This window comes from Schistocerca gregaria, chromosome 8 (genome assembly GCF_023897955.1).
Source record: "Schistocerca gregaria isolate iqSchGreg1 chromosome 8, iqSchGreg1.2, whole genome shotgun sequence".
Classification (NCBI taxonomy): Eukaryota; Metazoa; Arthropoda; class Insecta; order Orthoptera; family Acrididae; genus Schistocerca; species Schistocerca gregaria.
This window is the reverse complement of record NC_064927.1, coordinates 493,704,451-493,731,090: the sequence shown is the minus strand read 5'-3', so window position 1 is coordinate 493,731,090 and position 26,640 is coordinate 493,704,451. Positions and strand designations below refer to the sequence as shown.

General features: G+C 43.8%; 2 protein-coding genes across 5 annotated transcripts in view; one reads left to right on the top strand and one right to left on the bottom strand.

Annotated features, from left to right (window-relative positions):
- LOC126284460 (trichoplein keratin filament-binding protein) overlaps nucleotides 1-26,640 on the top strand; it is a 713,651-nt gene that overhangs the window by 238,786 nt on the left and 448,225 nt on the right. The gene's annotated exons all lie outside the window — the stretch shown is intronic.
- LOC126284462 (peptidoglycan-recognition protein LC-like) overlaps nucleotides 8,562-26,640 on the bottom strand; it is a 66,088-nt gene continuing 48,009 nt past the window's right edge. Inside the window, exons 4-6 of the mRNA XM_049983395.1 lie at nucleotides 26,186-26,405; nucleotides 23,960-24,078; nucleotides 8,562-9,986 (exon numbers count right to left, since the gene is read on the bottom strand). Coding sequence (XP_049839352.1) covers nucleotides 9,766-9,986; nucleotides 23,960-24,078; nucleotides 26,186-26,405 — 560 coding nt within the window. The 3' untranslated portion in view covers nucleotides 8,562-9,765. The remainder of the gene's footprint in view (nucleotides 9,987-23,959; nucleotides 24,079-26,185; nucleotides 26,406-26,640) is intronic.

Here is a 26,640-nt window from a genome sequence, read left to right as displayed (position 1 = left end):
AATGTTTTCGGCGGCCACGTATCACACCAAACTTCATATATGGAAACTCTCGCTATGATTAAAAATATAGCCTATCGCATATACAGTAATCCATACAATCTGTAGCGTTGTCCTCGCCTCCAAAATGACGCCCTCTACCATCAAGCACTGTCAACCGTCAAGTACCAATGTTTCAGTGTATTTAACAGGGAATCCTGAGATAAGGCGTCATACCCAGTTGTAGTGCACGTGACTTTGAACATAACCTCTTGGGACGAATACTTTCTTTACCTGTATACGGGTCTACTTAAGGGACGTCTCACTAGCTGTCGATATCTTGGTCTTTGCGTCAAATGAGTTGAGGTTCCTTCGCGATTGTAACTGATCAGTTGTTGCAGACACAGTGTTGCGACAGCAGAAAGCAGCGAACACCGTGCAGTTCGGCGGTTACGTTCGCAACGCTATTGCTCAGGTGCGAGCCAGTCATTAATTCAAGCTGCCTGTCGTATGATATCACCCCTTCATTTCTAGCCGTGACTCGTGTTTTGCTAGTAGCTATTTTCCATCGTTGCAAAGGAAAATTTAAACTGTGTTATGGTATGTGCAAAACCGCGCTTTTACGTGACAGTTTTTAATTGACGGTAGTTTAGCCATCCCATATTACAGTTAACTAATTTTCCGATTGTTTATGGTAGTTTTGATACTGTGGTGGTGCGACCTAACATTTCCATTTCCATGAGAAACAACTTTGCTGTTTAAAGGATATTTGCTGACCACGTTTCTGTTCCATTTATTTGTTTCAGACTGACGAATTTTGCACCTCTGACATCAACTTCATATATAGTATGTAACCAGGAATGTCGTGTATTCTAATCTTTAGCATCTTTGGTCACTTATCCAAAGACCCCAAGTTCGATCTTTAATTGGTTGTAAGATAGGGCCAAACTGCTTACGTCAACGGTCCCAAAGCTTACACACTACTTAATCTAACTTAAACTAACTTACTCTAAGGACAACACACACACACCCATGCCCGAGGGAGGACAACCTCCGACGGAGAGGACCGCGCGGCTATCCGCGCGGCAGTTCGATACTACCAAACTCTAATACTGAAAACGTTCTGGGATACCTGAGTTGACAATGGAAGGAGTAATAGAGCAGAAGAATTACAGATACATCAAAGATGGAAAGAATATAAAATTATCGAGATTCTTGACGGTAATATGTACTGAAAGATAGAGAGACTGGAAGCGGGGAGAATGATCCCAAACCTGACGAACGACTCATCAGACTTATGATGAATACCTCCTGCTATTTATACACATCAAGGGCAGAATGCCTACCATAATCCATTTCTGTGTATTATACAACGTATTGACCAGAACCACTGTGCTCTCTTGAAGACTGCACTCGAAGAGTGAGCTTTCTCTTTTTCTGCACTTGTCTGTTGATTCAAATATTCTCCCGGTCACTCATGCACCCATTTAGCTTCCTGGTATGGTCTGAGCAGCTTTCATTCTTCTGCTAGACAATAGCGTCATGCACCGCGTTCTACGTCACCTGTGCAAAGTTTCATTTAGCTTAAAATGCCAAACGAAAAATGTCTGTATTTGTGCACTAAATACCGAGTCAGAGAATGTAAAATTGCAATGGAATTTTAGTATTTTGTTCCAATGTAGAAGAGTATTGTCAACTAAGAATTGATTCGTGAAGATCAAGAGTTTGTATGTCAGAAGACAGCCATAACGCACAGGTGGTTTTTTTTTTTTTTTTTTTTTTTTTTTTTTTTTTTCCGCTCGTTGAACGTACAGTACATCAAACGCGAATGTAGACACGATTATAAACTTATCTTCGAAGATCCTTTATTTATCATGGATAACAAAACAAAATGGATATCATTTCTCAAATTTGTATTGCGCCGACGTTTTTTGTGAACCCATATTGCTTCTTAAAATGAGACGTATACCAGGATCCGAACTGGTACATTCGAGCTACAAATAATGTCTCTTAGTTTTTGTCTCGTATTCGCATAAATCTCACTTATTGCACAATTTTATGTCAACTACTACTCAAAATAAAATTATTTTCACGATTCAATTCACTTACCACGTAAAAATGCGCTTTAAACGACCATTTTATATGTTGAATTAGAGTCCATCCAACCGTACGGCTTTCCATACTTGTGAAGCGCTCCCACATTATTCCGTTGCGTTTTAATCATGGGCAGTCAGGCTTATATTGCCAGCATGCGCTTAGCTGCTGCGCAGGCCGCAGTGTCCCTGTAACCCGCACGGGCAGTTGCCAATAAACAGAAGTGCTGGCCAAGTTCCTATCTGATGCCTTCTCTCCCGCCGGCTGAACACTGTCTGGAAGCGGTGACTTCTTCATTCATCTTTAGACTGGATGACTCACCGTTTCCGTCTTCCTCCTTTGCCTATCCATCTAGTAGATGTTTGTGACGCCTTAAACTCACACAACATGTGTTGTGGAAAGCACGACAGCTGCAATTTGAGTAGTTTTTGACACTGTAAGTAAGTGACTGTCTTAGTAAATAAGCTAGAGCAGCGCCAAAGTAAAAGTGTCAAACGCGCGGTTTTGTAAGTTTGAAGAAGCGTGAAGATCATAAAGAGCAAACAGATACGAAGGCTACACGTGAATTAGGATGGGCAGTCTTGCGTTTAAAGACGAAAGCAAGCTCTCAGTCTCCGCGATGTGCTGTTTGATACTCCTTAACCAACTTTTCGTGGTGTGATGGGAAGGATATTGCAGTTGTACATTTGCAAAATCAAAGTCAGGAAACAAGAGACTTATTACCCAATGTATCCAGCTCAATAAATAGAACAGTGCAACTTCCATAAGATATGTGTGTTTTCACATGCTACATAATTGTGCATTTTAACGGATGTCTAAGTAACATCAACTTTGATATCGTTGTTAAGCAAACGAGGTAGTAACAACACGGGTTATAAAATACCAGCCAGACGCTTCCAACCCTTCCTCATATAGAATGAGCGTCTTTTTTCAAAGAATCCTTCTTTCATTTGACTGTACACATTCTTTGTTACGGACTGGTTTTTGTTAATGTAATAAGGCAAACTTGATTCAGAGGAGCTCTCCTGCCCATTTGGCACATTTTACTCAGTGATGTTGCATCCGACCCACCAGTACGAATTTTTGTTTCTAAACTGAAAACTATTTTATTAACACGAGAAGCTAACTAGGTATCAGTACTGTTCACGAAGGGTGAGCCTCTGTTGTCGGGGCAAGTGTGCTAAATGGGAGGTGGGGCAGATACTGCGCAGAGGCTGCCCGCTGAGGTTTGCACCAGCCTCACGATTCAGGCCGCAACGTCGAGATCCTTGCTGTGACACACAGCGGTCCACTGTCGAGCCACACGTTGATGTGATCAGTGCGGATGAGCTAACGGGCGTAGAGCACAGGCGTTGCAGCTAGGGTGTCGATTTTATTATCATTTCATTCTAGAGAAGCTGCACGGTCATCAATGGTATCTGTTCTTTCGGAAGCAGATACTATCTTCATATGCAATAATTCTGTTACCCACTCTCGAACAGCGTGCGGAAGTATCTTTCCGTGCGATCTCTGATTTTCCTTATTTTATTAGGATTGTTCTCCCTAGGTAGGTCGACGTCAAAAATGTTTTCGCATTCGGAGGAGAAAGTTGGTGATTGAAATTTCGTGAGATAATCCCGCCGCAACGAGAAACGCTTTTGTTTTAATGATATGCACCGCAAATCCTGTATTATTTGAATGACACACTCTCCTCTATTTTGCAATACTACAAAACGAGCTGCCCTTCTCTGAACTTTTTCGATGTTCTCCGTCAATCCTACCTGGTAAGGATCCTACAACGCGCAGAAGTACTCCAAAACAGGACGAACGAGCGTAGTGTAGGCAGTCCCTTTAGTAGGTCTGTTGCATCTTCTAAGTGTTTTGACAATAAAACACAGTCCTTTGCCCGCCTTCACCACAACATTTTCTGTGTCGTCTTTCCAGTTTAAGTTATTCGTCATTGTAATTCCCAAGTATTTAGTTGAATTTGCGGCCGTTAGATTTGATTGATTTATCGTGTAACCGAAGTTCAAGGGATTCCTTTTAGCACTCGTGAGGATGACCTCACACTTTCCATTATTTAGGGTCAGTTATTAAACGTCGGTCTCGTCTAACAAAAGCACGCACCTGTTCGACGTTTCCATCGGTTTTTGAAGTTGAGCGAAGTTCATCTTCAACATGTTCTGGATCTTCCAAAAATGATTTGTTCCAGGAAAAACTTGTGCTCGCGGTAAGAAATGTACCCCATAGGCATGTTTCAAATTTTTGAAGGGCACACTCGCGGATCCCCAAGTTTAAAACAAATCTGTGTGGCAAAACGTTGCTCTAAATTCCGCTGTTCCATTTTCGTAACACACAACAAAAACAGAACTTCATTGATGACGCTCTCAAAAATCACGTGATAAAATCACGTGATGGCTGTAAAGAGCTGAAACGTGGACTAAGCATGTGCAAGGGATGAATACACCGTTCTACACGAGTAGACCAACACAGCGTTGCCAAATCTCTCACAGTGTTATCAGTCTCATTACACTGACACATCTCGTATAATCTATCGTAGATCCCTCAGACAATAAACCGTGCCCAGTGGATGGCAGAAAGTACAGGTCACACTCGTATACAAGATCGGTGGCAGAAGTGATTCTCTGAACTACCATCCAGTATGAGATCAAACGTAGAGAGCTATTGCGAACAGAATGAACTACTCAGTCCTAATCGCACGATTTTCGAAAACATTGATCGTGTGAAACTCAACCCGTACTTTTCTCACATGACATAAACCAACTGAAAGCCATAGATCAAGGCCGTCACGTAGATGCAGTATTTCTGGATTTCCCAAATGCATTTGACTCAGTACCGTACCTACGCTTATTATCAAAAGTACGATCGTAAGGAGTAGCCAGCGAAAGGTGTGATTCGAACCTGGACTCTTTTTGTTTTTTTAGGGAGGATGCAGCGTCTTGTATTGGATGTAGACTCATCGTCAAATGTAGAAGTAACTTCAGATGTGCCCCAGCGAAGTGTGTTGGGAACCTTGCTGTTCATCTGTTCGTGTTGTATATTAATGACATTGCTAACAATAGTAACCTAATACGTTCGCAAATGATGTAGTTACCAATTACGAAGTACTGTCCGATAGAAAAAACTGCCCAAGTATTCAGCCGGATCTTGATAAGATGTCAAAGTGGTGGCAACTTGTTCAGAAATGTGAAATTGTTCACTTCACAAAACGAAAAAAACGTAGTGTCCTGTAACTACAGTATCAGCGAGTCACAACAGGAATTGGCCATCGGATACAAATAACTGGGTGTGAGAATCTGCGTGTATGTGGGAGAGAACGTTCAGATGCACACAGTCATAGGTAAAGCAGGCTGTAGATTTCAATTCATTGGAGAATATTATAGAAATGCAGTCAGTCTGGAAACGAAATCTCTTATAAATAGTGTGACCCATCCTAGATTATTGCTCAGTTGCGTGGAACCTCTGCCAGATACGACTAACATGGGTTACTGAATGTAGCCTGTACAGGGAAGGAATCATAAATTGTCGTAAGTTCGTCTGGTCCGTGTGAGAGTGCCCCGTAGATGCCGAATGATCTGTGCTTGCAGATGCACACAAATTATACAAAGGGGTCGTACTTAACAAAATTTCAAGAACCAGCTCTAAACGATGAATAGGAACATGCAACAACTTCCCCCTCATACCGCTTTCGTATATTAACAGAATCTTCCGTCGGTTCTTGGTAGAACAACGTTATAATAAATGAAAAGCACCAGTTTGCTTTTGTTCTACAATATTTTTGTATAGATCGTGGTGATAATATTACATTAATTATAGCGCGCACACAGGCATAAAAAAAAGGAAGAAAGACTGTCATTCTTCCCGCTCTCCGTATCGGAATAGAAAGGAAGAAGCCCCAGCAACTGGTACTGTGGAAAGTATCCTCTCCCATGCTCCTCACAGTATTCTACATTGTATGTGTGTGTCCGAGAAAATGTGGCCCTACTTAGTACACTGACGACATAACTCACCACTTGTTCTAGATCTGCAGCACATGGGAATCTAAAATCAAGAGAAGCTTCTTAGTAACTAACAAAAAATTCAAGTGGCCATTGAGAAGTTTAGGAGTTCCCAAATGAAACGTGAACAAAACCCAAAGATATTTTGCAGCCCGGCATGAGGTGGATGATCCCCAGAGCTCTTTACAGATAAATGATTGAGTTGGATGGTGAACTGTGAACCTTTTACCAAACATCACAGGCTTCTCTAAACAAGGTGAACTGAAAGTCACAGTTCACCAGCACTGCTGTAACTCGTGCCCCTCAAGAGTAATGATGAATAGTTACCTGCGATAAGGAATTGTCGGCTGTATAATTATACCCCTGATAGTCTTGTACATGTAGTTCGTCGATGAGAGCGGAATTCACTGTGACTGAGACACCAAACCAATAGTATTGGTTAAACTATTGATTCTGCAGAAATGTAAAGGAAAAAGTTGAGTTGTTGTCATAAATGCTACCAAACTTCTGTGTTTTTTTCTATAATACTTCAGCTAGAAAATGCCAGATACAGCGTCACATAGTGAAGAGCAGTGAATCAAATGTGTCTACACTGCTGATAAATTCTGTGTTGTTTTAATCATCGGTTAGATACAATCTTCTAGATTCCAGAACGTTCCGCAGTTTGTTGAATCAAATGGTGGAAAGGGTAGACGAACTCCAGCTTCCACATGTAAATACGCTCTGAGGACCCCCCCCCCCCCCCACCTCGCCCCCCCCCCCCAAAAAAAAGGCATCATGAAGGAATAATCGGTAAGGGACGGATATATGTAGACATGAACATGTGCAGACAAACAGATGATTACAATTTCAGAAGCATTGGATGATTTATTCAACAGAATGAGCTTCACAAATTGACCAAATCAATAACGCGTTGGCCGACCTTTGGGCCTCATGCAAGCAGTTATTGATTGAGGGAGTCGTTGGATGTCTTTCTGAAGGATATCATGCGTAATCCTGTCCAATTGTCACATTAGGTCATCAAAATCCCGAGCTGGTTGAAGTGCCGTGTCCTCAGTGCTCATCTGTGAAGAGATCAGGTGACGTTGCTGGCCAACACAGGGTTTGTGAAGTGCGAAGACCAGCAGTAGAAACTCTCGCCGTGTGGGGGCGGGCATTATCTTGCTGAAATGTAAGCCCAGGATGGGTTGACATGAAGGGCAATAAAATGGGGGATAGAACATCATCGACGTTCCGCTGTGCTGTAAGAGTGCCGTAGATGATATGAGTAGGGGTCCTGCTATAAAAAGAAAAGGCAGCCCAGACCATGACTCCTGGTTGTCGGGCTTTATGGCGAGCGACTGTCAGGTTGATACAGCACTGCTGTCTGGAGCTTCCCTAGACACTTCTTCGCTAGTGATCGAGGCTCAGTTCTAAGCGAGACTCATCAGTGAAGGCAATTCTACTACATTCAATAAGATTCCAAGTCGAACGTGACGAACAGCCAGCAAATGGGCGTGTTGGTGTACAGAGGCGAGTTGTATCCGGCGCAAGGGGCGCCGTGGGCTCGGCCTCCCTTCTGCCAGCCGCGTATTAATAGTCCTTGCGATCACTGAAGCACCAGTTGCACGTCGGATCTATCGATGATGATGATGATGATGATGATGATGATGATGATGATCCCTAGGCTTTGAGTGCGTCTCTAACGATTGCTCGATCCTCATGTTCTGTTGTGTCTCTGGGTCGACCGCTTCCTGCCTGGCAGGTTGTTCGGCCGTGGTTCACCCATTCCAGCTTACATCGTCGAACAGTGGCATCGCTCCTATAAATGGCGAACGATTGTGCCGATTACTCAGACCGGCTTCTTTGAGCCCAGCTACACGTTCACTCTCAAATGCTGACATCTTCGTATATTCCAGAATGAGATTTTCACTCTGCAGCGAAGTGTGCGTTGATATGAAACTTCCTGGCAGATTAATACTGTGTGCCCGACCGAGACTCGAACTCGGGACTTTTGCCTTTCGCGGGCAAGTGCTCTACCAACTGAGCTACCGAAGCACGACTCACGCCCGGTACCCACAGCTTTACTTCTGCCCGCGAAAGGCAAAGGTCCCGAGTTCGAGTCTCTATCGGGCACACAGTTTTAATCTGCCAGGAAGTTCCATCTTCGTATATTGTTCACGAGCCTGTCTGCGTGGTATGGTTACTGTCCAACTGAGTACACGTAACGAAATTCGCAAAGACATTATGCCCTAGTATCGACATGTCCCTTGTTTAATATCCTTGCCAACTGCTTCGTGAAACTGCGATGCAGCATCACACTTTCATCCACCGGCCGCCAGAGTTTACAATTTTGCATTGCCCATCGATAACTATATATCGGTTTGTGACCAATTTGCGTAACTCCTTCGTGGCGCGTCATTTTTTTCTTTTTTTCTTTCTTTTTTAGAACGTATCTAGAAGTATAGATATATTAAGAACAACAGGGTTAGGACATTACATGGATTAGAGTGCTCTTGTTATATTTGCATTTATTGAAAATGGCTTACTGGCTAATGATTTCCTTACATTAACAATTTTTGATGTATAACATTTGTTGCGCTTAATTGGACGTGAAACAAAACTAAACATTACCAAAGTTTTTTGGTATTTTTCATTTATGGCAAATCTCTTATATTATATATTCATACAATAGCATAACGTATTTGTGTTTGCGGAATTATGCATAGGATTTTTCGCATTCTTGGATGCATTTACATATTCTGCACTATTAGAACGGAGTTCATGAGGTATGTTAGTCACAGAACGAGCGTTATATGGGGCACCAGACGTAGCAAATTGTTTCACCAGTCACTGGGAGGTGGTAGTGTTCGTAGTTATTATATTGCATCTCCTACATATTTCGGAAGTAACTCTTTTGTAGCTTGTCTGTGTACAGCTACATACAGTTCCTACTTTTATAAACACATATCGAAGTTATTATTTTTATAGACAAATATCAAAATTGCAATTTTTAAGGATAAACATCCATAAGAGAGAGTGATTCACCAATATAAAGTAGCTTTAGTTGATAACAAACCCCCATGACGTACGAAGTGCTCCATGGAAGTAAGTAAATTTCGGATTGATGTTCCGTGTAATTTTATAAATCGACGAAATATGTCCTGGAAAGCTCTGTGGATAAACAGTATAACTGATGTAATTTCTTTTCGCGTAAGTACTCAGTGTAAAACGGTATGGCACTTTCGAAGAATAAATACATTTATATTCACATTTAGTTTCGTCAACACTGAAAGAAGACCAGTTCGAAGTTTATACGTTCTTTGTATACATTTTGGCTGTGTCATTAAAGGCAGAACATTTGTCATGTAAGTGAAGCTTTCATGGAATAGCCGTGTTTTTGCTCGCAGCAACTCTTTTAATTAAGATTAGCAGTGGCTTCCAGTACTCTTCTGAAGGAGTAACAAAACTGGCATCGCGAGATTGATGAATTTCAGAGTTTCATTACAGTTCTGGAGAAGTAACGAAACTGGCATCACGAAATTGATGAGTTTCACTTATGAACCTAGTGTGCTGTACTTGCAAAATGCCTTGAAGAAAAAAAAGACGACTTAAATAAGCAGTTGTATATTCACGGCATCAGAGGCTATTGTATTGTGACCATCAGATCTTGAACGGCACTGCAGGTGTCACCCGCGTCGTTTAGGTGAGCACCGCTTCAGGATGTCCTGGTGGCGTTGGTCCTGGGGATGATGTCGCGGTGAGCGACCCAGTGGGGCCAGGTCTGGATCTCCTGGTACAGGCGGTCGCCGGGGCACTCCGTGTCCCTCACTTGACGGTGACCGACCAGCTTGTACGTCTCGCTTATGGAGCCTCTGGCGACTCCGCAGCGGATCAAGGACCAGGCCAGCTCCAGCATATCGTGCGTGGGCAGCTCAGCTGCAACGGTCAAGAGAGTAGCTAATCAGTTGAAATCGAAACACCATATACATTAATCTCATGCTACGCTGCCTTTGCCTCCTCCCTGCAGTATCTCTTCCTTTCCCTCCCGCCCATCACACTACTATCCAATCCAAACACTTTCTGTGTCCTATCCATCCATCTCCACTAAAGATAGATACTGATTTAACAAGACATCGCGACCCTCGCACAATGCTGCGCCGCAGTATTTCGTCCAGTGCTTACCGTGTGGAGCAGTATTAAGTGGAGGAGTCACCGAGCTCCACCCCAGCACACACGCCCGCACATACAAGAGCGGTGCAGGGGGAGAAGTGGCACGTACAGGGACGCCGACAGAATTACACAGACTATTCAGAGATAACTTCATAGTATTCTGATATAAGGGATACGCGGTCTCCGTTGACGCGTTTCAGAGTAGTTGTATTTCATTTGGTTTCTTATCCCCGTTAGTCTTTGCATATGGAACGAGCAAATGTCGCTGGCATGAGCTGCATGTCTTGCAGGGAAACAAACCTATTCCGTTCACTCTGTTTTTCCGGCAGCATCCGTTGATCGTTAGCAGTGATACGCAGCAGTATGGACACATTTACTGCCGGAGAGGTGGACGATATCCACCCCCTGCGTGGGTCCAGTTACCGTAGCAGAAGGGCGTCACTGCAGCGCTGTGCTGAGCTGTTCCCGGTACCTCTGTGCCAGGGGCTCCGTTACTTTAGTGTGTGGCGTACGTCTTAGAGACTGCGTATTATATAGACTATTTTATTTTTGTTGAGGTGTTTTCACAGAAACAAAGGTATTGGGGTAACAAACCGAAGGAGTCACATTTCCACTATTTACTCTGTAACGAGCCACTGGATCAGCTTGTCCGTTATATCAGAATACTCAGAAAATATCCCTCAACTACTGCCGAAAAATTTGACGGAATTCGGGTCACGAGCGCAGGAGAGGCGCTGTAGGCGATGTCGTCCTGTTAGCAAAGACACGCGCGTCGGTCGTCCGCTGCCACAGCCCATTAAGGCCAGATTTCGCCGCACTGTCCTAACGGATACGCTCGTCGTAGCCACACATCGATTTCTGCGGTTATTTCACGCAGTGTTGCTTGTATGTTAGCGCTGACAGCTCTACACAATCGCCGCTGCTCTAGGTCGTTAAGTGAAGCCCGTCGGCCACTGCGTTGTTCGTAGTGAGAGGTAATGCCTGAAATTTGGCTTTTTTTCGACGCGCTCTTGACACTGTGGATCTCGTAATATTGAATTGGCTAATGACATCCGAAACGGAATGTCCCGTGCGCCAACCTCCAACTACCATTCCGCTTTCAAGTCTGTTAACTTCCGTCGTGCGGCCATAGTCACGTCGGAAACTTTTTCACATGGATCGCACGACTACAAATGACAGCTCTGCCAATGCACTGCCCTTTTATACCTAGTGTACGCGATACTGCCGTCATTTGTACCTGCGAATATCGCTATGATATGACTTTTGTACCTAGGTAGATAGCAGCGAAATAAAACGCAGTAACCAAACAGTGCCATCGAAGGGTCTACTGTTGAAGGTTTCTGTTGGCAGCAACCAGACAGATAACACTACCGGTCTGCAGTCTTCAGATTCAGCAGGGGGAGTACCGATACCAAGCTACCAAAGTGCGGACACTAACGAGGCGGCGGTTGGCCCGATTGTAGACAGTAGAGAACTTAGACCACTCGTATGACGACGAGCTGTGCGGGGGGGTATGTAGATCGCCTTCCGCCTGGAGAGCTGGCAGCCGAAAACCGTCATTTGTGCTTCGGCGGGAGCACAAGTCTTAGGAGTCACCGGTGACCCTTTCCAGTGTAGTGGGGACGTACTGAAGACCTCCGGTGGACTATAGTTAATATCTTCACTGATTTCAAAACAATAAAACAAAACAAATAGCAACGAACAACTCAAGTCAAAGCATTCTGTAATGGCTGCCGCGCAATTGTTTGCTCAAGATGGCAACGTGGCAACCGAGGCAGACCACGCCAGATCCTTATTGTTACCTTACGCAATCAAAATTCATAAAACCCCGTCTCGCCAACCTAAAATTGATAAGTTAAACTTCCCTCACAATGGCTGTAATGAGGAGTGGGAGAAGCACGCTAATCGTCAGTAGCTGCCGTACGGTCGCTAAACACCCATGTTAGATGACTAGAGGATGAAGCATCTTGCAATGAAACAGACTACAGCTGAAAGAAAGTTTGTAGTGAACGATGTATTATTTTGAGTATATCATTAATTTCCAAGGACATTAAACGCTACGTTCATAAATTCTAAATTTCATAACATTTTCATAACATAGTTGTTGTTGTTGTTGTTGTTGTTGTTGTTGTCTTCAGTCCTGAGACTGGTTTGATGCAGCTCTCCATGCTACTCTATCCTGTGCAAGCTGCTTCATCTCCCAGTACCTACTGCAACCTACATCCTTCTGAATCTGCTTAGTGTACTCATCTCTCGGTCTCCCTCTACGATTTTTACCCTCCACGCTGCCCTCCAATGCTAAATTTGTGATCCCTTGATGCCTCAAAACATGTCCTACCAACCGATCCCTTCTTCTAGTCAAGTTGTGCCACAAACTTCTCTTCTCCCCAATCCTATTCAATACCTCCTCATTAGTTACGTGATCTATCCACCTTATCTTCAGTATTCTTCTGTAGCACCACATTTCGAAAGCTTCTATTCTCTTCTTGTCCAAACTACTTATCGTCCATGTTTCACTTCCATACATGGCTACACTCCAAACAAATACTTTCAGAAACGACTTCCTGATACATAAATCTATATTCGATGTTAACAAATTTCTCTTCTTCAGAAACGCTTTCCTTGCCATTGCCAGTCTACATTTTATATCCTCTCTACTTCGACCATCATCAGTTATTTTACTTCCTAAATAGCAAAACTCCTTTACTACTTTAAGTGTCTCATTTCCTAATCTAATTCCCTCAGCATCACCCGATTTAATTTGACTACATTCCATTATCCTCGTTTTGCTTTTGTTAATGTTCATCTTATATCCTCCTTTCAAGACACTGTCCATTCCGTTCAACTGCTCTTCCAAGTCCTTTGCCGTCTCTGACAGAATTACAATGTCATCGGCGAACCTCAAAGTTTTTACTTCTTCTCCATGAATTTTAATACCTACTCCAAATTTTTCTTTTGTTTCCTTTACTGCTTGCTCAATATACAGATTGAATAACATCGGGGAGAGGCTACAACCCTGTCTCACTCCTTTCCCAACCACTGCTTCCCTTTCATGCCCCTCGACTCTTATTACTGCCATCTGGTTTCTGTACAAATTATAAATAGCCTTTCGCTCCCTGTATTTTACCCCTGCCACCTTTAGAATTTGAAAAAGAGTATTCCAGTCTACATTGTCAAAAGCTTTCTCTAAGTCTACAAATGCTAGAAACGTAGGTTTGCCTTTTCTTAATCTTTCTTCTAAGATAAGTCGTAAGGTCAGTATTGCCTCACGTGTTCCAACATTTCGACGGAATCCAAACTGATCCTCCCCGAGGTCTGCATCTACCAGTTTTTCCATTCGTCTGTAAAGAATTCGCGTTAGTATTTTGCAGCCGTGGCTTATTAAACTGATAGTTCGGTAATTTTCACATCTGTCAGCACCTGCTTTCTTTGGGATTGGAATTATTATATTCTTCTTGAAGTCTGAGGGTATTTCGCCTGTCTGATACATCTTGCTCACCAGCTGGTAGAGTTTTGTCATGACTGGCTCTCCCAAGGCCGTCAGTAGTTCTAATGGAATGTTGTCTACTCCAGCGACCTTGTTTCGACTCAGGTCTTTCAGTGCTCTGTCAAACTCTTCACGCAGTATCGTATCTCCCATTTCGTCTTCATCTACATCCTCTTCTATTTCCATAATATTGTCCTCAAGTACATCGCCCTTGTATAAACCTTCTATATACTCCTTCCACCTTTCTGCCTTCCCTTCTTTGCTTAGAACTGGGCTGCCATCTGAGCTCTTGATATTCATACACGTGGTTCTCTTCTCTCCAAAGGTCTCTTTAATTTTCCTGTAGGCTGTATCTATCTTACCCCTAGTGAGATAAGCTTCTACATCCTTACATTTGTCCTCTACCCATCCCTGTTTAGCCATTTTGCATTTCCTATCGATCTCATTTTTGAGACGTTTGTATTCCTTTTTGCCTGCTTCATTTACTGCATTTTTATATTTTCTCCTTTCATCAATTAAATTCAATATTTCTTCTGTTATCCAAGGATTTCTAGCAGCCCTCGTCTTTGTACCTACTTTATCCTCTGCTGCCTTCACTACTACATCCCTCAGAGCTACCCATTCTTCTTCTACTGTATTTCTTTCCCCTATTCCTGTCAATTGTTCCCTTATGCTCTCTCTGAAACTCTGTACAACCTCTGGTTCTTTCAGTTTATCCAGGTCCCATCTCCTTAATTTCTCACATTTTTGCAGTTTCTTCAGTTTTAATCTACAGGTCATAACCAATAGATTGTGGTCAGAGTCCACATCTGCCCCTGGAAATGTCTTACAACTTAAAACCTGGTTCCTAAATCTCTGTCTTACCATTATATAATCTATCTGATACCTTTTAGTATCTCCAGGGTTCTTCCATATATACAACCTTCTTTCATGATTCTTAAACCAAGTGTTAGCTATGATTAAGTTGTCTCTGTGCAAAATTCTACTAGGCGGCTTCCTCTTTCATTTCTTAGCCCCAATCCATATTCACCTACTATGTTTCCTTCTCTCCCTTTTCCTACACTCGAATTCCAGTCACCCATGACTATTAGATTTTCGTCACCCTTCACTATCTGAATAATTTCTTTTATTTGATCATACATTTCTTCAATTTCTTCGTCATCTGCAGAGCTAGTTGGCATATAAACTTGTACTACTGTAGTAGGTGTGGGCTTTGTATCTATCTTGGCCACAATAATGCGTTCACTATGCTGTTTGTAGTAGCTTACCCGCATTCCTATTTTCCTATTCATTATTAAACCTACTCCTGCATTACCCCTATTTGATTTTGTGTTTATAACCCTGTAGTCACCTGACCAGAAGTCTTGTTCCTCCTGCCACCGAACTTCACTAATTCCCACTATATCTAACTTTAACCTATCCATTTCCCTTTTTAAATTTTCTAACCTACCTGCCCGATTAAGGGATCTGACATTCCACGCTCCGATCCGTAGAACGCCAGTTTTCTTTCTCCTGATAACGACATCCTCCTGAGTAGTCCCCGCCCGGAGATCCGAATGGGGGACTATTTTACCTCCGGAATATTTTACCCAAGAGGATGCCATCATCATTTAATCATACAGTAAAGCTGCATGTCCTCGGGAAAAATTACGGCTGTAGTTTCCCCTTGCTTTCAGCCGTTCGCAGTACCAGCACAGCAAGGCCGTTTTGGTTAATGTTGCAAGGCCAGATCAGTCAATCATCCAGACTGTTGCCCCTGCAACTACTGAAAAGGCTGCTGCCCCTCTTCAGGAACCACACGTTTGTCTGGCCTCTCAACAGATACCCCTCCGTTGTGGTTGCACCTACGGTACGGCCATCTGTATCGCTGAGGCACGCAAGCCTCCCCACCAACGGCAAGGTCCATGGTTCATCGTTTGCCAACTGAGAACTGTGAAAGAGATACCGACTTCCTTACTTTTAACCAGTACTTCTGTATATGTGGTAACCTTCACGTATCCGTTAGTGTAAACGATTGTGCCTTCTCGAACCTTAGCTTGCTGTTTTGGTATGTAGGATCAGCAGTAGCGAACAGTGAACATCACATAGTTCTATGCAATAATCAGAAAGCGTACTACATATTATGCCGGAATGCCTTTAGAGAGAACATTTTTTCAAAGTGTGTTTTTAGTGTGAGAAAAGAAGACGTTCTTAAAGAGCAATAAAATGTACTGTCGATGAGCTGAGCTGGCCTATCAACTGGACGGACACATCCAATGAGTCATTGCTGAAAAAAAAAAAAAAAAGTGCTCCAGTCCCGCAGAACTGCAACCATACACTTAATAGCCTCCGCCCCTGGTACATGACATATATCAAAACGGTGGTTTATTTCCTGGCACACACTAAGCACCTAGTCTCCCGTCATCATCGAATTCACAGCTTCAACAATGCGATATCGCAGACTTTCAAGAGTGTCAAGCATAGGGTGGATAAAACCACGGTCTTTTACGTAACCACGCAGATGAAAGTCAGAAGGACTGAGGTCTGGAGACCAGAGAGGCCACCTGCAATGAACTCCGTCTCCTGCTCCTCCCCTCCCAAACGTCCTGGAATGGGGCCATTCAAGTAACGTCGGACGTGCATGGAGAAATTCTCTTCCTGCCCCCCCCCCCCTCCCCCCTCCCTCCTATGCCTGTCACTCTTTAAAGTCTGCGACATCGCACTGTTGAAGCTGTGAATTCGATGACAAGAGACCAGGTGCTTCGTGTGTGCCATGAAATGAACTGCTGTTTTCATATATGTCGTGTAACACATGGAGCTCAAACTGAACGTATAACAATTTGAACTTCTCTCTTCCCAGAAGCGTAGAATTGTTTCTATCTGTCGTAGTTTGGAAGCAATAAATGTTTGAAATCTATTCCTTCTTTTTGAAAAGCCCTGTATGTCGGCTGTAAACTGTCAAGCCATCTTCGTAGGGAGCTGTAAAGACTACGTTTATTTATTTCGAACCTGTTATTTTCTCCAAGTCATTCGAGTTTTCTCCTAACATAAATGCTGGTTAGTACCTCCCTAATACTGGTCACTTTCTATTATGTTAACCACCTTACATTTATACACACACCAAAATGTGAAACAAAATGTGTCTGTCTGTGAACAATAATACGTGGACACAGCACCCTGGGGGACGTTGTAAAATTAAAAGCGTATGAACATATGACAAAGTGAAAACAAATACAGGGCATTTGTCTTACATAGTGAAGAACGAACTCCTAAGGAATTTGGACACCAAAGTGTTACCAGCAGAGCATGCGATAGGCATAAAACTGGGAGGGATGACACTGTATAATGTCTACAAACCTCCATCACAGAAATGGCCCACAGGTATCCTACACGAGGCTAACCACCCAGCAGTTTACGCTGGCGATTTTAACTCTCAACACACCAGATGGGGATACCCGAGAAGGGATTGGACTAAGTGACTGAGCAGACAACCGGGACCTACACCTATTTTTCGACCCCAAGGACACAGCGACCTTCAAATCAAAGGCGTGGGGCACAACGTCAGCACCTGACCTGACCTTCGTCACACGGGGGGCAACAGGTACACCCGTGCGAGCTATAAGAAGGGCCCTCGAGGCGTTCCCCCGGAGCCAGCACAATCCAGTAATAGTGGAGATCGGACTATCAATCCCAGTCACAAAAAGCCCCCCAATCCCCCGGTGGAACCTGAGGAAAGCTGACTGGAATAAATATCGATCCTATGTTGAGAAAACGATAAATCGGACCCCACCAAACCCTGAGAACTACAAAAGATTCGTAAAGCGGCCTTAAATGCAATTCCACGAGGATCGAGAAAGGAATACACCCCCTGCTGGACGAAAGAGTGTGAAACACTACTGGAGGAATATGAGAAGACTGGGGACGAGGAGACTGCAGACCAACTGATCAACGCCATGAATGAGGAACGCAGGAGTAGATGGAAGGAGGCGATGGAAAATCTAGATTTTACCCACTCCAGCAGGAAGAGCTGGGGCCTGCTGAGGAAATTAGGCGGTGCCGCAGCGCCTAACACGCCGACTCTTGGAACCAGTGCATCTGAGATTGCAGCTGTCCTGAAACAGACCTTCAAAATCCAGCTAAAAACAGCCGAAAAAGAGAGAAATTTCCCAAGAGCTAAGCAGTTTATTGCTTAATAACCCAACCAATATGGGCATTGTAAAAGAAGTGGACACAGAAGAGAGATCCCAGGCCTTGAAGCTAATGAAGACAGGAAAAGCAGCCGGACCTGACAACATCCTTCCAGAATTCTTAAAGGAATTGGGAATTTTAGGAAGAAGGTGGCTGGCCAAACTTTGTACGGAATGCATAAGCACGGGGGTTGTGCCTAAGGAATGGAAAGAAGCAAAAGTCATCGCAGTGCTGAAACCCGGAAAGACTGGAGATAATCCTAGGAATTACAGACCAATATCCCTGCTATGTACCTCCTATACATTATTCGAGAGAATATGGCTGACTAGATTAACTCCATACATCGAAGCCAACCTCCCAACATACCAAGCGGGTTTTACGAGCAGGTAGAAACTGCTGCGATCAAGTTCTGTCTCTCACAACCTATATTGAGAAAGGCTTCCAGAACAAGTTGAAAACTGGCCTGGTCCTCATTGACCTCACATCAGCTTACGACACAGTATGGATTGAAGGGTTACTGCTTAAGCTAACTAGAATCATAACTTGCAAGCAGACTTACAAACTACTCAAGAACATACTAACGAACAGGAAAATCAAGATCTCACTCCATGGTACGAACAGTAAAAGCATGGTTCTGAATAATGATTTGCCACAGGGTTGGGCACTAGCACCCGCTCTCTTGAATCTATATATAGCTGACATGCCAGAAACTAAATCACGCAAATTTGCATATGCTGATGACCTGGCCATCGCATATCAGAGTAAAAACTACAACGATCTCGACGAAACACTGAATGGAGACCTTGAAGTCCTGAACACCCATTACTCCAAGTGGCACCTACTTCCCAACCCCAACAAAACAACCAGCACCATAATGCACCTCAACAACAGAGAGACACACAGAAAATTACAGATCTTTTCGAATGGCCAAAACATAAGACATGAGGATAAGCCTAAATATTTGGGAGTGAAACTAGATCGGACCCTAACGTACAGCTCACACCTCGAAGACACAAAGAAAAAACTAAAATCCCGCAGTGCTATCCTTTCGAAACTGGCTGGAACAACATGGGGATGTGAAGCGAGCACTTTGAGAACTTCAGCACTAGCTCTTGTCTACCGTGTAGCTGAATACTCTCAACCAGTAAGGAGGAGAAGCGCACACTTATCTAAAGTGGATGTTCAGCTGAGGGAGACAATGTGAATAATCTCGGGAACACTCGGGGCCACCCCCTGTGCATGGCTTCCTGTACTAGCGAACATAGAGCCTCCAGAAATCAGGCGATCACAGCTAGCCCTAAAAACCTACAGGAAAATTATAGACAACCCGGACCTCCCTATCCACCAAGATCTGACACCGACAAACAGGTATAAATCCAGATCACCTTTTTGGAAAATCGGTGAAGAACTAAAAGCCTTTGAGCCGAGGACGGCCTGGAACGAAGTATGGTCGGCAAGTAAATTTAAGAACAAAAATTTAGTACACGATCCGAACAAGAAGATTGATGGCTTCAACCTACCAAGAAGAGAGTGGACAGCTCTAAACCGGGTCAGAACGAGTGTTGGGAGATTTAAACACCTGATGAACAAGTGGGGCCTGGCAGACAGCGCTGTATGTGAGTGCGGTCAAATACAGACAATGGACCATCTACTCGTGTGCAAAGTGTATGGCTATGGTGGTGAATTCATGGACATACATAGACTCAGTGACTCAGCCATAGAGTGGCTCAAAAACATAACTAACATACTGTAGAATTATATTGTTTTCTTTTTTAGTATATAGTGATAAGGATATTGTAAATTATGCCTCTGTGATGCCGAACGAGTAAGAAAGTCTACATACATTCCTTATTCTTACACACACATCCTGTTTGTAGATAGTTGTTGTTGTGGTTTTTGTTGTTGTTGTTGTTGTGGTGGTGGTGGTGGTGGTGGTGGTGGTGGTGGTGGTGGTGGTCTTCAGTCCAGAGACTGGTTTGATGCAGCTCTCCATGCTACTCTATCCTGTGCAACTTCATCTCCCAGTACCTACTGCAAACTACATCCTTTTGAATCTGCTTGGTGTATTCATCTCTTGGCCTCCCTCTACTATTTTGACACTTCACGCTGCCCTCTACAGCTAAATTGGTGATCCCTCGATGTCTCAGAACATGTCCTACCAACCGATCCCTTCTTCTAGTCAAGTTGTGCCACAAACTCCTCTTCTCCCCAATTCTATTCAATACCTCCTCATTAGTTATGTGATCTACCCATCTAATCTTCAGCATTCTTCTGTAGCACCACATTTCGAAAGCATCTATTCTCTCCTTGTCCGTACTATTTATCGTCCATGTTTCACTTCCATACATGGCTACACTCCATACAAATACTTTCAAAAACGACTTCCTGACACTTAAATCTATACTCGATGTTAACAAATATCTCTTCTTCACAAACGCTTTCCTTGCCTTTGCCAGTCTACATTTTATATCCTCTCTACTTCGACCATCATCAGTTATTGCTCCCCAAATAGCAAAAATCCTTTACTACTTTAAGCGTCTCATTTCCTAATCTAATTCTCTCAGCATCACCCGATTTAATTTGACTACATTCCATTATCCTCGTTTTGCTTTAGTTGATGTTCATCTTATATCCTCATTTCAAGACACTGTCCATTCCGTTCAATTGCTCTTACAGATCCTTTGCTGTCTCTGATAGAATTCCAATGTCATCGGCAAACCACAAAGTTTTCATTTCTTCTCCATGGATTTCAAATCCAACTCCGAATTTTTCTTTTGTTTCCGTTACTGCTTGCTCAATATACAGATTGAATAACATGGGGAGAGGCTACAACCCTGTCTCACTCCCTTTCCAACCACTGCTTCCCTTTCATGCCCATCGACTCTTATAAGTGCCATCTGGTTTCTGTACAAATTGTAAATAGCCTTTCGCTCCCTGTATTTTACCCCTGCCCCCTTTAGAATTTGAGAGTATTCCAGTCCACATTGTCAAAGCTTTCTCTAAGTCTACAAATGCTAGAAAAGTAGGTTTGACTTTCCTGAATCTATCTTCTAAGATAAGTCGTAAGGTCAGTATCGCCTCACGTGTACCAACATTTCTACTGTATCCAAACTGATCTTCCCCGAGGTCGGCTTCTACCAGTTTTTCCATTCGTCTGTAAACAATTCGCGTTAGTATTTTGCAGCTGTGACTTATTAAACTGATAGTTCGGTAATTTTCATATCTGTCAACACCTGCTTACTTTGGGATTGGAATTATTATATTCTTCATGGAGTCTGAGGGTATTTCGCCTGTCTCATACATCTTGCTCACCAGATGGTAGAGTTTTGTCAGGACTGGCTCTCCCAAGGCCGTCAGTAATTCTAATGGAATGTTGTCTACTCCGGGGGCCTTGTTTCGACTCAGGTCTTTCAGTGCACGGTCAAACTCTTCACGTAGTATCGTATCTCCCATTTCATCTTCATCTACATCCTCTTCCATTTCCATAATATTGTCCTCAAGAACATTGCCCCTGTATAGACCCTCTATATACTCCTTCCACCTTTCTGCTTTCCCTTCTTTGGTTATAAGTGGGTTTCCATCTGAGCTCTTGATATTCATACAAGTGGTTCTCTTTTCTCCAAAGGTCTCTTTAATTTTCCTGAAGGCAGTATCTGCCTTACATCTAGTGATATGTGCCTCTACATCCTTACATTTGTCCTCTAGCCATCCTTGCTTAGCCATTTTACACTTCCTGTCAATCTCATTTTTGAGACGTTTGTTTTCCTTTTTGGCTTTTTCATTTACTGCGTTTTTATATTTTCCTTTCATCAATTAAATTCAATATTTCTTCTGTTACTCACGGGTTTCCACTAGTCCTCATCTTTTTACCTACTTGATCCTCTGGTGCCTTCACTAATTCATCCCTCAAAGCTACCCATTCTTCTTCTACTGTATCTCTTCCCCCCTTCTTGTCAATCGTTCTCTAATGCTCTCACAAAACTCTCTACAACCTCTCTTTCTTTCAGTTTATCCAGGTCCCATCTCCTTAAATTCCCACCTTTTTTCAGTTTCTTCAGTTTTGGTGTACAGTTCATAACCAATAGATAGCGGTCAGTCCACATCTGCCTGTGGAAATGTCTTACAATTTAAAACCTTGTTCCTGAATCTCTGTCTTACCATTAGATAATCCATCCGAGACCTTCACGTATCTTCAGGCTTCTTCCATGTATACAACCTTCTTTGATAATTCTTGAATCAAGTGTTAGCTATGATTAAGTTATGCTCTGTGCAACATTCTACCAGACGGCTTCCTCTTTCATTTCTTAGCCCCAATCCATATTCACCCACTATGTTTCCTTCCCCCCCTTTTCCCACTGACAAATTCCAGTCACCCATGACTATTAAATTTTCGTCTCCCTTCACTATCAGAATAATTTCTTTTATCTAACCATATATTTCATCAATCTGTTCGTCATCTACGGAGCTGGTTGGCATATAAACTTGTACTACTGTGATAGGTGTGGGCTTCGTGTCTATCATTGCTACAATAATGCGTTCACTATGCTGTTTTTAGTAGCTTACCCGCACTCCTATTTTTTTTTATTCATTATGAAACCTACTCCTGCAGTACCCCTATTTGATTTTGTGTTTATAACCCTGTGTTCACCTGACCAAATGTCTTGTTCCTCCTGCCACCAAACTTCGCTAATTCCCACTATATCTAAGTTTAACCTATCCATTTCCCTTTTTAAATTTTCTAACCTACCTACCCGATCCGTAAAACGCCAGTTTTCTTTCTCCTGATAACAACTTCCTCTTGAGTAGTGCCCGCCTGGAGATCCGAATGGGGGACTATTTTACTACCGAAATATTTTACCCAAGAGGACGCCATCATCATTTATCCATACAGTAAAGCTGCATGCCCTCGGGAAAAAATTCGGCCGTAGTTTCCCCTTGCTTTCAGCCGTTCGCAGTACCAGCACAGCAAGGCTGTTTTGGTTAATGTTACAAGGCCAGATCAGTCAATCATCCAGACTGTTGCCCTTGCAACTACTGAAAAGGCTGCTGCCCCTCTTCAGGAACCACACGTTTGTCTGGCCTTTCAACAGATACCCCTCCGTTGTGGTTGCACCTACGGTACGGCTATCTGTATCGCTGAGGCACGCAAGCCTCCCCACCAGCGGCAGGGTCCATGGTTCATGGGAGGTATAGTTAGTTAAAGCTCAAGAATGTGACAATTATATTTGGGTGCAACATTTTACACATGTAAAAAAAGGGGAAGAAAAAAAAAACAGAAGATACGTTACATATTCGTTAATTCTTCTCACTATACACAAATAAAATAAAAAGTACACCACTTTGGCTGTTTTTAAGACATAAAATTTCCCTGCAACAAACATTTTGCAGTATTTGCTCCACTTTAAGTGACTGTCAGTACATATTGCCTATCATTGAGACCCCTTTGTTTCTTCGTCTACAGAGCAGTGAGTTTTTATATCGTGTCCACCGTCCGCGAAATATCACCAACACTACCAATTTCGTTTTTGGGTATCCATAGTGAGAATAGCATTAGTGAATTTAATTGGCGCCAAAACTTTTGTTTGTTGTAAGTAACAATTTGAAAATCCGAATAGAAGAAGATAGTCAACTTCGACTAAACTGGTAATGCTCCGAACCAAGACATTCTGTGTTGACGACAGATTGAGATTAACAAGAAAAGTTACCCAATGCACAAAAGGCAATTCCAAAAATAAAGTACCCAGGCGCCAGAAAATGAAATGAACGGTGCCAGTACGTCACACTAACGTGACGTATTACAGGACTGCGTCGACAGACAGCGGCGCGAGAGCTGTGTGGAAGCTGCTCAAGAACTGCACCGGAAACTACTGGAAGCTGATAAAGAGCGAGGCTGCACCGGGACCACGGGCGGAGTCTGAGATCCAACCGGAGAAAGTCGGGCACTCCGTCTGAAATGGTGGAATAGGTAGGAATGGCTCCGAACGAAATGGCTGCCTTATTTATTTCTAGCATTACTTGCAGCGTCAAGATATTTGGGAGCTAGCACGTTGTAATTTACCCAGAGACAGAAGAACTGAGTACTCACTCCTGTAGTCGCCGATGAAGCTGATGCCGACGCTCTTGAAGTTGTAGGTTGGAGAGTGTGCGCCGACCGTGTCCCATCCGCGGCCGACGTATACTCGATTGTCGCCTCCCACGATGAAGCTGCAAGCCAGATCAGAGTCATGAAAAATCGCTGTAACAGAGTTGGCTACTGACTTGCCGGCTTTGTGCCAGTGTCGGACTGTGAATTTGGTATCAAAGCACCTGTAGCCAGTTGCATAAGAGTGTCGCAGCACGGGTTTGCTCTCAGTACACGGTGTAACGGTCGTGAGCGTTGGTTACCTCTGTGGCAGGACGTGAGTTGCTGTTAGTCAAGAGTGCCTTTAAGGCGACAAAGACGCCATTATCAATGCCTCACTGAGTTTGAATGAGGTCGTTTATAGGGCTACGAGAACCTGGATGTTCCTTCAGCGATACTGCAAAAAGACTTAGCAGGAATGTAGCCACTGTACATGATTGCCGACATCGGTGGTCACGAAAATGTACGGTTGCAACATGATCGAGTTCTGGACGGCCACGTGGCTCTACGGAGATGTAAGACCATTGTTTTTTATGTGCGGCTCTGCCGCATCGTACAGCATCCGCAGCAGCAATTTGAGCAGCGGCTGGCACCACAGTGACACAACGAACAGTTACAAATCTGTTACTTCAAGGGCAGCTCCGAGCCTGATGTCCTGTAGCGTGCATTCCAGTAACCTCAAACCAGAATCAAACGGTGGTGGTCGTGCGAAATGAGAGCTGATTGGAGGGCAGGGTGGAGGTGTATTGCGTTCTCTGAGGAAATTTGGTTCTGCCTCGATGGGCCGTTTGTTGGTTGGAGTCCAGTTGAGGACCTATTACCAAGCTGTCAGCGTGGCGCTGCATCTGGAGTTCTCGTGTGTGGTGCGATTTCATATGATAGCAGGAGCTCTCTCGTAACTATCCCATGCACCCTGACTGCAAATAGCCGGCCGCGGTGGCCGAGCGGTTCTAGGCGCTTCAGTCCGGAACCGCGCTGCTGCTACGGTCGCAGGTTCGAATCCTGCCTCAGGCATGGATGTGAGTGATGACCTTAGGTTGGTTAGGTTTAAGTAGTTCTAAGTCTAGGGGACTGATGACCTCAGATGTCAAGTCCCATAGGGCTTAGAGGCATTTTTTTGGCTGCAAATGTGTACGTGAATCTGGTGATTCAATCTTTTGCGCTGCCAATTGCGAACATCACGCCAGTGGGCGTTTTCCAACAGGATACCACTAGCTGAGGGAATTAGGTTAGGAAGTGAGGGGCTTAAAGTAGTAACTGAGTTTTGCTATTTGGGGAGCAAAATAACTGATGATGGTCGAAGTAGAGAGGATATAAAATGTAGACTGGCAATGGCAAAGAAGGCGTTCCTGAAGAAGAGAAATTTGTTAATATCGAGTATAGATTTAAGTGTCAGGAAGTCGTTTCTGAAAGGATTTGTATGGAGCGTAATCATGTATGGAAGTGAAACATGGACGATAAATAGTTTAGACAAGAAGAGAATAGAAGCTTTCGGAATGTGGTGCTACAGAAGAATGCTGAAGATTACATGGGTAGATCACATAACTAATGAGGAAGTATTGATTAGGATTGGGGAGAAGAGAAGTCTGTGGCACAACTTGACCAGAAGAAGGGATCGGTTTATAGGACATGTTCTGAGGCATCAAGGGGTCACCAATTTAGTACTGGAGGGCAGCGTGGAGGGTAAAAATCGTAGAGGGAGACCAAGAGATGAATACACTAAACAAATTCAGAAGGATGTAGGTTGCAGTAGGTACTGGGAGATGAAGAAGCTTGCACAGGATAGAGTAGCATGGAGAGCTGAATCAAACCAGCCTCAGGACTGAAGATCACAACACCACCACCACCACCACCACCACTCGCCTACATACCGCTCTACAAACGAAGGTTTCCGCGGCCGGTGTCAATGATGATTAAAATTTTTCTGGGTGTTGTACTGCGTCATTGTATAAAATACTTTAATTATAGACTTAAAACCAACGTTTCGACTCGACTGTATTACTACCGCTTATATTTTTCGTGTCGCGGCAGATCCGATGATGGCAGTTGGTGGAAATGTGTAATCAGAATCAGAAGTAATAAACTGCGGCAAAGACTGTAAACATTCGTAAGTAGCAAGCACAGGCAAAAAAACTGTTTGCGCTGAGTTAGACCAGGAATGGCGTGCCCTGGAAGCCGTCGGGAACTTACTTGTAACCGATGTTGAGCCAGCCCTTGGCCATGTGGAAGTCCTGCATGGAACGCATCTTGGCTTGGCAGTCGTCGCTGGTGTTGCACGCCCCCGGAATGTACGTGTGGTGGATGACGACGAACGGCACCGGCGTGCCCACCTTCTCCACGGCCAGCGGCGGTCTGCCGCCCCATCCTTCGAGGCTCACCAGCGGCGGACACGCCGACGAGTCGCCGTCGACTGCAAATGTCAACTTGTCGAGAACACGCTGCGTCCTCTGTATGAAAATAGCCGCGAAGGGAGATTCGAACCTGTGCATCCCGAGTTCCCAGAAAGCTCACATGCTGCAGCGCTTCGACGTGTTTAACTAAGGGCTAAAAGGCTTAAGGCTGACATTGTTGCCTGGTTGGATAATCGTCCTGGGCTCCGGAAAAAGTATTCGGAAGTGTTCAGACACAGTATCTTTGCTACATGT